Source organism: Cyprinus carpio, chromosome B19 (assembly GCF_018340385.1).
Source record: "Cyprinus carpio isolate SPL01 chromosome B19, ASM1834038v1, whole genome shotgun sequence".
NCBI classification, from domain to species: Eukaryota; Metazoa; Chordata; class Actinopteri; order Cypriniformes; family Cyprinidae; genus Cyprinus; species Cyprinus carpio.
Genome location: NC_056615.1, coordinates 25,901,824 through 25,914,595, shown reverse-complemented (window position 1 = coordinate 25,914,595; position 12,772 = coordinate 25,901,824). Strand labels below are relative to the sequence as shown.

At 38.7% G+C, this 12,772-nt stretch overlaps 1 protein-coding gene across 1 annotated transcript; it reads left to right on the top strand.

Moving 5' to 3' along the window:
- The first annotated feature begins 269 nt into the window (after window positions 1–269).
- lrrc3b (leucine rich repeat containing 3B) lies at window positions 270–11,422 on the top strand. Its single transcript, XM_042745556.1, has 2 exons — window positions 270–482; window positions 10,032–11,422. Exon 2 carries the CDS (start codon window positions 10,145–10,147, stop codon window positions 10,928–10,930), a length of 786 nt encoding a protein of 261 aa, XP_042601490.1. The 5' UTR covers window positions 270–482; window positions 10,032–10,144; the 3' UTR covers window positions 10,931–11,422.
- Window positions 11,423–12,772: the final 1,350 nt, after the last annotated feature.

The following is a 12,772-nucleotide window of genomic DNA, read 5'->3' as shown; positions in this document are numbered from 1 at the left end:
CGTTTTGTTATAACAATAAAAAAAAATAACAATAAAAAAAAAATTATTATGATAATTTTAGTGTCTAAAAAACAATAATGTCCCTCTTGGAAAATCCATTTTGAACTTGTGCTAACGGGTGTTTCATTAGCCACCATGATCCAAAACATGTATTATTCTTAATATTGTAAACATTTTTATTTCCGCCACAGTTTCTCCCAAAGACTGTGATGGTATAAACGCTGCGAATCGGCTCGGCTGAATCACTACAATGAATCGGTTCAAAAGAACCATTCGCTCGCGATTCAGACGCCACTACCACAGCGCGATCGAACCCCTCCCAGTTACTCCCGTGGCTTTTGCCACGAACATCAGGCAACAATCTCCAAATATGTTAGCGCTCACATGAAATAACGAGAGAGAGCGTCACATCATATGTTTAAATGATTCACCGAGGATGTGAGAGTCACGGATGCGGCGATCGATGAGTGTTTCTGTCGCAGGTAAGAGACGAACGCATGTCGCCTGTTGCTCAGCCACAAATAAACACACATATTAGAGACTGGCATGCATTCGTCTGTGTCACATATGCATTTTGCATGCTGGGAACTACATGCTGAACATGGTGTGAAATGAGCGGATTATAGGCTACGTGCGTCAGATGATATTAGTATGAGAGTGAATGAACTATTGCACCGTCCGTTTCACATGATGTGCACCTTTTGAATAGCAATTGGCAGGTCATTGATGGCTTTTATCGTGCCGTTTGGATTTGCAGTGCAGCTGGCATGTCTGATTTATCTAAACCAGCCATGCATGAGCAACTTTCATGCTTCACGTTCACTAGGATGTTGAGAACATCCTCTGCTATAAAACACAAGAAAACTCTTTTCTACAAAACAACAGAAAAATTACTACCAGCATCGCTCTTCTCTGCTTTACAAGTCGAGAAAAGTTATTTTCAGCACTTAGCTGTTTGATTTCTACCTGCCTTTGAGATGCTGTCTGCTTGTGAAATTGCTGGAAGAAGGTGATGTTCCCTTTGATCACACCGGAAGGGTCAGATTTCATGCCAGAGCCACTAGGAATAAATCAGGGATAATGCATTGGATCAAAGCTCAGATGCTGCTTCTGTGTGATTGGATTGTTATTATATTTGACACCAGACGCCTTCAAAGTCAGATTCAGATCTGCTGTTTGCACTGAGCAATAGTGTCTAAACACTATATTTGATTCTTTGTGTGCTGCAAGATCTCCCTGTTTTAATACTTCTCTCAAATCCAATGAGAAGTATAATGCACGTGTTAGAAATGGATCAAAAGAAATATCTGTACACTTTTGCCACCAGACGTTGCTTGTTTATGTGAAAGTCGAATAAAATATCAGCCAAACATAATTTTCGTGCTGATTCAAAGCTGTATTGAATGAATGAATCATTGCGAGGACAAGAAAGCCATTATGTTTTCTTTCCCCGGCTCCATGATCTTCACATTATGAACTTTAATGTGTTATGATGATGGTAATGATGGTAAAAGCTTTACAATCTATTTGGCTTTCTTAGAGCTGTGACCTAGATCCAAGCTCTTCCTGTTAATCTGGATCAATGTGTTTTAATGTTAAAACCTGATGTCAGTCTCATTATGACTCTTCCATTCATGATAAGTATGTATGCACTCATTCTTGTACTGCCGACAGCATCTGTAATTTATGTAATTCTTATAGTATCTAATAAATATCTACACATCCTTAGAAGAAAATAAGATGCTCCCCGGAAGCAAATTACATGCAATATTAATACTTGAGAGTGCATCTTGCATAGATGTTTTAAATGTTTAAAGTCGGCATGGACTCAAAAGTCATCCTAATTTTCTAAATGCATGTTATTGATCTTGTGGTGAATGATTTTTCAGTGCATTTGTGTTGTTGTGTATATAATACATCACAAAATAATATAAATTTTTGTAGTTTAACAATATATTTAATTTAATATCATATTTAATGCATTTTAATTTTAATATAATCATATTTTAGTAATATAATCATATTTTAAAAGCATGAACCACCACATTATTTTCCTTATTTATATTAAATTAAATCATGTAAAGTGTTTAATCTAATTATATTTTCATATATTTGTTATTTTAATTGAATTTGTTTTAATAATAAAATATTTGAATCACCACATGGATTTCCTTTACTATAACTGTATATTTATAATAAATTGTGTACTTATTTTAGTAGTAAAATGTGAGTCACCTTTACTGTAACTTTTAATTTGTATTAAGTTGCATTTTTTTGGGTAATTTGCCAGTAAATGTATTTTTAATGTAAAATATGATTATATTAAAATACAAATAGATTAAAATTAAATTTATTTATGTTTTAATATAATCATATATCAGTAGTAAAAAGTCTGAATCACATTATGAATTCCCTTTAACATGGTTTTAACATATAATGTCACCTGCGTGATTTGATAGCTGCTAGTTTTTTTTTATTTACAGTGGGGCAAAGAAGTATTTAGTCAGCCACCGAATGTGCAAGTTCTCCCACTTAAAAAGATGAGAGAGGCCTGTAATTTTCATCATAGGTACACTTCAACTATGAGAGACAAAATGATAAAAGAAAAACCAGAAAATCACATTGTAGGATTTTAAATGAATTTATTTGCAAATTATGGTGGAAAATAAGTATTTAGTCAATAACAAAAGTTTCTCAATACTTTGTTATATACCCTTTGTTGGCAATGACAGAGGTCAAACATTTTCTGTAAGTCTTCACAAGGTTTTCACTCACTGTTGCTGGTATTTTGGCCCATTCCTCCATGCAGATCTCCTCTAGAGCAGTGATGTTTTTTGGGCTGTCACTGGGCAACACAGTCTTTCAACTCCCTCCAAAGATTTTCTATGGGGTTGAGATCTGGAGACTGGCTAGGCCACTCCAGGACCTTGAAATGCTTCTTACGAAGCCACTCCTTCGTTGCCTGGGTGGTGTGTTTGGGATCATTGTCATTCTGAAAGACCCAGCCACATTTCATCTTCAATGCCCTTGCTGATGGAAGGAGGTATCCACTCAAAATCTCACTATACATGGCACCATTCATTCTTTCCTTTACACGGATCAGTCGTCCTGGTCCCTTTGCAGAAAAACAGCCCCAAAGCATGATGTTTCCACCCCCATGCTTCACAGTAGGTATGGTGTTCTTTGGATGCAACTCAGCATTCTTTCTCCTCCAAACACGACAAGTTGAGTTTTTACCAAAAAGTTCCATCTTGGTTTCATCTGACCATATGACATTCTCCCAATCCTCTTCTGGATCATCCAAATGCTCTCTAGCAAACTTCAGACGGGCCTGGACATGTACTGGCTTAAGCAGGGGGACACGTCTGGCACTGCAGGATTTGAGTCCCTGGCGGCGTAGTATGTTACTGATGGTAGCCTTTGTTACTTTGGGCCCAGCTTTTGCAGGTCATTCACTAGGTCCCCCCGTGTGGTTCTGGGATTTTTGCTCACCGTTCTTGTGATCATTTTGACCCCACAGGGTGAGATCTTGCCTGGAGCCCCAGATCGAGGGAGATTATCAGTGGTCGTGTATGTCTTCCATTTCCTAATAATTGCTCCTACAGTTGATTTCTTCACACCAAGCTGCTTACCTATTGCAGATTCAGTCTTCCCAGCCTGGTGCAGGTCTACAATTTTGTTTCTGGTATCCTTTGACAGCTCTTTGGTCTTGGCCATAGTGGAGTTTGGAGTGTGACTGTTTGAGGTTGTGGACAGGTGACTTTTATACTGATAACAAGTTCAAACAGATGCCATTAATACAGGTAACAAGTAGAGGACAGAGGAGCCTCTTAAAGAAGTTGTTACAGGTCTGTGAGAGCCAGAAATCTTGCTTGTTTGTAATAAACAGAAAATAATGTCTGCTTGGTTTAAGGTCTTGTACAGCTTTCTTATAAGGTGATCACAGGCCATAAACCTCAAACTATCAGATTCATCCCTGCAAAGGAACCATGTCAAACTAAAAATGTTTCTCCATAAGAAACTGCAGTTTTGTGTTTAAACAACAAATGGTGATAGAGAGCCCATATGGCTCATAAGTAAGAGGGATAATATACAATCAGCACATCATAATGGCAGAATAAACCCAGACAGTGTGATCAGGACCCTGACGTGAGGCGGGTAAACATATAAAAAATAGACATGGATTATTGATTTGAGAGGAAATACGAGCACAGCTTTACTGGAAGCATCAGTTTCCTGGATGAGTGGTCTTTTATGCTTTGTTGCCATGAGCAACAGTCATCAATCAGGAATATAGTGTGATAGTCAGGTTCTGGAAGCAAAAATTCCATGAATTTTCTCCATAGAGCAGTTGATTTTTTTTAACAGTAACTCATAAACCTGTAAAGACAGATGTACTGAGCTCAGAGGTTGTTAATTGATGGTATGTGCTTTTGTTGAAACCGTCTGTTCACATTATAGCAACTTATTTTTTAAATAATTGTTTAACAGCTGAATTTGTGGTGAAAAACTACATTACCCACGATGCTGTAGAGAAAATTCCACCAATCAGACCGTTGCGGTGTGCAAATCGTGCCAAAAAGCTAGCAGGGAACGAGATTGATGTGATCTGATTGGTCTGGCTATGCTTTCAAAATACTCAAATATTTATATACATATGAATATTTTGCAATAAATGTAAATGAAATAAATCTTTAAAGGAATAGCTTTATATTTCACCATTGTTTTTAATCCGATTACATAATTTGCAATGCTTCCCTTACAATAATTAATCATGGTTTCATTATAGTGAAAGTGTAGTAACCATTGTTTTTTTGGCGATTGATTATCATTTGTGTAACTACAGTTTTACTACTAATACCGTGGTTAAACTATAGTTCGTTTAGCAAAACCATGATTAATTTGGGGTTACCATAGTTTAACTAATAACCATGCTTTTTTGTTTTGTATTAAATCCATGGTTAATTTTCTTAGGGTTCGTGGAATTATAGTTCTTTTCCTCATTGAAGCCGTTAAGTACACAGTCTTGTCTTTTTGTCTGATTTTCAGACACTTTTTGCTTCAAATGAAAGTTTGTAAGGTTGTGAATCACATATGAGCTGGTTGGATTGTTAAAGGCTCATAACACTTCAATCAAGACTTTTTTTAATCCTTAAAGAGAAAATTTGTGAAAAAAAAAAAAAAAAACTTCCAGAACTGAAAAAGTGGGCAGGCACTAATGCATTTGATTTGACCACTAAAAGCCATGATTGACCGATCAGAATCATTCCAGAGAGTCATGTCATAATATAATCTATTGGTATTTGCCTCCTGGAATTAATTGCATTTGGGATTAATCTAGAATTCATCTCAATTCAGAGTATTTTGTTGTTGACAGTTTATGATTGATCATTTTCTCATTTTCTGTGAAGGCCTGTCAGTTGCAAATAGTTTGCACCAAAACACATGAGATCTGCCATCATATAACCCATGTGGCATATCCATGCATTACATCAGCTGGACAGGAGCCTGAGAGTCATTCAGTCAGTCCACACTGGCCCTCAAGAGCCTCAGGCAACACACACACACACACAGACACTCGACTCAGCTCTAGTGAACAATCACTGAGCACATCATGTCAGGACTCCTGGGATACTTATTTTTAGCTCACTATTGATTTAACCTCAAAAATTATAAAATCCCTAAAAATACAAAACCCAAACAAAAACATCAAGAAAACAAAACCTCCATAAACGAAAACTCTTTAAAACATAAATCATTCCCTAAGCTTAATCAGTCCGCTGATATTTCCGTGCACTAAATGCAGCACGCTCAGAAATGTGCAGGTGACACCGACTTCCAGCTGCTTTTATCTCTCACCTTTCAGTCGTTAACATCAATCCGTGATTGGTGTCATGTACTGTATGTACGTGAGTAGCATGTTCTCCGTGTTACTGTGTGTTAATTATAGCTCTCCCTCCCCGCCAGAAATAAAACCAGTTTATGTTAGATGACCTTTCTATAATGTCTCAATGAGTGCCTTCATGACGCTGCTTAGTTTGCCAAACTATCTGCTTAACTTAAAGTACTTAAACTGCAGTCAAGCTGTCTGGGATTGGAGTTGTTTGCTTATTGGTCTATAGAGTGGTAAAATATTTTTGTTTAACAAATAAACCCTGATGGGGTGATCAGTGGTGGGTCTTGTGTTAATCTGAGGGGGTTTATTTTGCAATAATGCCTGATTGGCTGTAAATTATTCTATAGATAACTACACTCAAGCTATTTAAGGAGGGAAATGTTTTATTATATATATATATAGGCCTAACTATCCAGTGATGTAATTTATTTGTACAATCAGAGGAAAATCTATCAGACACAACAAGGGTGTTGAAGTTGACACTAAATGCATATAAAAACAGTCTGTGAATTTGTCATTTTAGCATGCATGTAGTTTCATAAAAGTAAGGTTTTAGTGATGATTACTGAATGCACAAATAATTATGTATGTTCTGTATAGGCCCACTGTATTCATTCTATCTGCATTTATGTGCTGTTTGTCAAATCATAAATAAAATCACATAGATTTTAATGTAAAAAAAAAATTATTAAAGCTGCAAGCTGTGAAGAAAGGGCCCTCAAACCCAGGCTCACCGCCACCCGGTGGCTTTAGGAAAACAGTTAACGGTGGGCAATATGCATTTAAAGTGATAAATATAGGAGGAATATGTCAGTCATTTATATGTGCCAAACTTCCTACTACCAGCTGTTGGCGCTATAACTGTAACTGAATGTTGACATGTAGATGTCTTCAGACCAGGACTTTTATCAAATCTGTGAAATTTGGTGCAGATTGGACATTGCATGTTTAAGTTAGTGTAAAACAAATAATTTCCTGTTGCCAGCAGGTGGTGGTATGATTATAACTGAATATTGGCCTTTAGGTGTGTTCAGGCCAGGACTCTTTTAAAACATGTGCAGTTTGAGGCAGATTGGGCATTGTTTGCATGAGTTACAACAACTTCCTTTTTCATGGCATTAATAGCATGCTTAAGCACTTAGTAAGTGTTGCTATCATGTTTGAGCATATTTCTAGCATGTTTAGCACACAACGGCATATTTTACTGTATTGCTAATAGTGCATCCCAGTGTTAACCATGTCACTTCCTGTTGCCAGTAGGTGACGCTATAAATATAACCAAATATGAGCATGTAGTTATCTTGAGGCCAGGACTCTTATCAAACATGTGAAGTTTGAGGCAGATTGGACATAGTATGCATGAGTCACAACAACATCCTGTTTGATGGCGTTAATAGCATGCTTTAGCACTTAGTGTTGCTAGTATGTTTGAGCATGTTTCTAACATGTTTAGCACAGAATGGCATATTTTACAGTGTTGCTAATAGTGCATCACAGTGTTAAACCTGTCACTTCCTGTTGCCAGCAGGTGGTGTTATGACTAAAACTGAATCTTGGCATGTAGATGTGTTCAGGCCAGGGGCACGTTCAAGCTCAAACCGGTGCGCAGCGTTTTGCTACGGTTTCCGGGTTGAACGACATGTTTCCTGGAAACGGTGTGCAACGGGGTTTGAGATAAGTTTTCTGTTTGGTGGGTGTGTCAAAAATGTAAGCCCAATCAGCAGCAACATGTATATAAACCGAGACAGCTCACAATGCAATTAACATCAAAATAAATTCACAAGAGCAAGTATATTGTTTGTGCAAAATAACTGAAATAATAAGAGCGCAAGTATAGATCTGTAAACTTCTTTAAGTCTGTCTAAATATTATTTAGTAATTGCAATGTCTTCTGGTCCATATCCTTTCCTTAGGAAGGTGTGCTATACACTGAATAATGTAACATAAAATACTATACATATTTATATATTTTGCTATTGTATTGTGGAGCGACACTTCATAAACTTTTCTATACTCCTCTGATTATATAATGGCAAATATTACAATATTATAGCACAACAACAGTGATTAGCAATAATGATAAGCCTAATACTCACAATAAAAATAATAAGGTCACACAGAACATAACACAGTCTCGGAGGTATGAAGTGGATTATCCTTCACCTGAAATGTTTGTCTTTTCATTCTGAAATGCGAGGCAAAAGTTGGATCACAATAAACCACAAATCCCTTCACTTGATTGGGATGTTCTCTTTTATTCTGGATGGCAAGGGGAGTGACTGTAACATTGAGTGTATTTTGCAGTATTAAACACGTATTTATACCGATTTCATCAGGCTCCGAAAATTCTTTAAAAAAAAACACAAAGAGTGGCCTTCTCAGCTGCCATAGTTGCAACTCTTGCATCATTAGAACAGGGTGTTCAACGCACCACCGTTTCCGTTTAAAAAACATTTTGTCAGGGCTGAACACAGCCCAGGCCTCTCATCAAACATGTTAAGTTTGGGGCAGATTGGACACTGCATGGCAGAGTTACAGCAACTTCGTGTTTCAGTGCATTAATAGCATGCTTTAGCACTTAGGTAAGTGTTGCTAGCATGTTTTAGTATGTTTCTAGCATGTTGCCAGTGTATTTAACACTTGTTGGCACTTTTTAATATGTTCCTACGAGTCCATAACATTGTTTAACATGTAACTTCCTGTGGCCAGCAGGTGGCGCTAAGACCGTAACTGAATATGGGCATGGATATGTGTTGAGGACAGAACAACTATCAAACATGTGAAGTTTGGGGCAGAACGGACATTGTTTGTTTGAGTTACAGCAACTTCCTGTTTCATGGCAAAACATCAAACTTTGTCAGGCCATCAGGGACACGCCCCTTGAAGAAAACTCAAGATCTTAGCAATTAACCCTCTCCAAATTTGAAGATCATCCAATTAAAACTGTAGGAGGAGTTTGTCTAAGTATGAAGCTAGGAAATGGCAAAAACTGCACAATCTCGAAGAGGAAATTCAATATAACCGACTTCCTGTTGGGTTTTGGATTTTGTACCTAGAGACATTTTTGTAGGTAATGGTGTGTTACATGTGTGTACTAATTTTTGTACATGTATGTAAAACGTAACTCATCGCGCACTCTGTTGAATGTGTACAGGTGGCGCTATCGAGCTATTTTTCCACACCCTCTTCTGAAACCCATATCAGATGTAAATTTTCGCCAGTTCTGACGCATGTACAAAGTTTTGGGGTATGTTTAAGCCCTCAAAACTGCCATTCACTTTGAAGAAGAAATGGAGCAATTCCAATAGTGTCCTCACACCATTGGTGCTCAGGCTCTAATTACTTTAAATACTAGTGATTGAACAATATGGGTTGTCAATGCCCAATGTTTACAGGGTGACCAAAATAATGCTGATTTTATATAATATTTATAGTATAATAATAGGCTGTGTGTGTGTGTGTGTTTAAAGAAATTATTTGCTGAATTTTGCTGAAATGCTGAATTTATCAGCAAAGACACATTAAATTGATCAAAAGTGACACTAAAGATGCTTTGTAATGTTACAAAAGATTTCTATTTCAAAAAATTCTGTTCTTAATTTTTTATTAATCCAAAAAAACGTTGAAGCTGTTTTCAGCTTTGTTCATATTAAGAAATTATTCTTCAGCAGCACATTTTACATATACATTTGAAAATATTTGAATAGAACACAATTCTTTTTAATTGTAGTAATATTTCACAATATTACTGTCATGATCAAATAAATGCAGCCTATGTAAAATTTTATAATAATAACTCAGATCAGATGCACCTATTATACTGCTGATATAAGCAAATGGTCATTTTTATTACATTTACTCAAAATTCACTAAAACACAAAAAAACGGGAAATGTACATACATTATCCACTGACAAAGCTGTCAGTAGATTTTTCTTAGACTTTAGAAAGCCACATAGCGCTTAGTGTTACACTTATGTCAGTTTCTCTGACAAGCCTCTCTGAGATCTGTATGTTCCCTGTGTTCAGTGGCACATTCTCTTCTAGAGGTGATGGAGGAGAGGTGTCATTCCCACCCATAAATTAACTCGTCGACTTGTTAGCATATGCGTTCACTGTGTCTTCTCCCTCCGCAGGCTCAAACAGACGATGATATTTGACAAGACCCACAGCTATTGGTGATGACGCGGTCCCGCTATGGGGCTCCCGTGAACGGCCTGGGCGTCGAGTATGTTGACTGCCTGTCAGCATGACGCCGTTGGACCTGTGGCTTTCCCGCTCCATCCCCATGTGTCTGCTGCTGCAGAGCCTGGTGCTCATGGTCCTGTGCTTTCCGTCTGCCAGCACCTGTCCCAAGGGTTGCACCTGCCAGCGCTCCGAAAGCCCTCCGCACGGCCTCAACGTCACCTGTAGTCTGTCACGCTTGAAGGAGATCCCACCTGACGTCCCCCCAGACACCCAGCTGCTGCAGCTGGACCGAAACCACATATCTCTAGTGCCCGATCGCATATTTCATGGCTTGAGGATGCTTCGGAGGCTCAATCTCTCCCATAATGCCGTGGAAACCCTCGGCGAGGGGGCATTCGTCGGTTTGGAGGGCTCTCTGGAAGTACTGGACCTTTCCCACAACCGAATCACTAGCGTGCACAAGGACGCATTCGCACGGCTGAAGGCACGTGTGATGGTAGACAACAACCCTTGGCATTGCGACTGCGCCCTGCAGCAGGCGCTGGGTGGCATGGCGCACAACCATGAGGCCGCCACGCGCGTGCTGTGCCGTAGTTCGGAGCTGAGGGACCAAGAGGGCCAGCCGTTCCTGGCCGTGGATGCAGACTTGTGCAACCTGGCCAAGCGGACCACCGACTATGCCATGTTGGTGACCATGTTCGGCTGGTTCGCAATGGTTATCTCTTATGTTGTGTACTATGTACGGCAGAACCAAGAAGACGCAAGACGACACCTTGAGTACCTGAAATCGCTTCCCAGCAAGCCCAAGAAACCGGACGAACTAGAGGACATCAGCACGGTCGTGTGATGTTACAAAGATCGCATGATCCTAGAGACTAAAGGCCCATTCACACCAAGGATGATAACTATAACAAAAACGATAAGAGAATGCGGAAGTTCACACCACAGCTACAATGATAACAGTATATTGTTGCAATCTAGTGCTGTCAAATGATTAATTGCAATTAATCGCATCTAAAATAAAAGTTTTTATTTACATAAATATATGCATGTACATACATGTAAACATTTTCAAAATATGTTCTGTATGTGTGTGTATTCATATATACATAATAAATATACACAGTACACATTATGTTAATAAAAACTTTTATTTTGGATGCGATTAATAGTGATTAATCGTTTGACAGCACTATTGAAATTACTTTTAGAGCAATGTTTTCAAGGTGGTAAATGATAAAAACATCTACAGGAAATCAGAATCCATCTGACTTTAAAGAGCTTGAGTATTCAAAGCAGCAGATGATGAAACGGCAGCGTTATCATCAGAACATTGTCTGTTGATTCTTATCATAAAATGGCCATAATAATAAACATCCCTCAAGGGACGGGCCTTAAACCAGGATGTTGATTAATCTGACACGAATCGTAAATGTCGTCTAGCGTACTACACCTGTCTTCTCTTTTTCCAATGTGCTTTCCTGTTTTTGAGTATGTATTTAGAACAATTTGTGATACATTCCCAACCCTTTGTCCTTACGAGAGAGCAAGAGAGTCTTTTAAACGCGACGTCCAGGTGGCATTAAAACAATCGCAAAGTTGTCCTTTAAACGTGGTCCAATCCCACCTTTAGAGCGAGAACTTGTCTTCAGGCACATCGACACGAGTAATTTTCTATTTTAACTAGTCAGTCGGAACAGATCGTCAATCATAAAGTGGCGCTAATGACCAGTACAGGTATTTTGAGAATTCAAATCTCAGGTGCAAATGTTGATAGACTCCAATAATTTGTAAAACCCTACAATGTTTTGATGCTACCAAGTTTTGATAATCCAGGCATGTGCACATTAGCTACAATGGCAAATCATTTTACTACCTTTAAAAGGCGTGCCGTACCCTTTATTAGCGAAGCGATGGGACATTTCTTCCAACACTCTGAAACTATTATTGTGATCCTGTGCATTTTTTGGTTTGTTTTTGCGTTAAAACTCGTGCACATTAAATCGTGAATCGTTGAGTCGTAGAGCACAACAGTGCTGGTGTGGTGCTTGTCACGTGATTATCGGAACTGTAGTCGAGGAACGTAGTCGATACCTCCATCCGAGTCTTTTGTCAGTAACGTTACTTGTGAGGCTCTTTGTCGATGTCGTAACTCACCGTGCGTAAAAAGAGGCTCCCAAGCCCTGTGTTAGTTATGTGTAATCTACGAGACGGCCAGTGTATTTTCATAAACGTAAGGTTACATCCCTGAAACCAAACTCTCGCTTAACATTTGATGTCCAGGACAGAAAATATACACCCTGGACGAGGAACTTCAGCTTCCCCTTGTGCTGTGGAGGTAGAGCCATTGGCACTCAGTGATATTATTGTGTGTGTACAATAATTCGGGCCGGTTGCGAGCAAAAAATTACAGCTGTCACTCTGTTACTGACCTTATTCTTACGGCTGACTGCCGAGTCCAGCAAAGCAAAGCAAAGCCCAGGGGAGAGCTAGAGGATAGAAAGGGCGGCAGAAGAAGAGAAAAAAAGGAAAACAGGATGCTGGAAACAAGTTCTGGAAGAAATCAGAGCCCTTATTAAAACAGATTGTGGTAGTACCGTGATATAGTAAGTTTCAGATGGCTTTCATGTATCATTGCATTCACTTGCTCCAAAGATACTGTGGTATTTCCATGATTACCATGTCCAAA

Coding starts and splice junctions, on each gene's coding strand:
- lrrc3b (XM_042745556.1), top strand. CDS start 10,145: ATGACGCCGTTGGACCTGTGGCTTTCCCGCTCCATCCCCATGTGTCTG.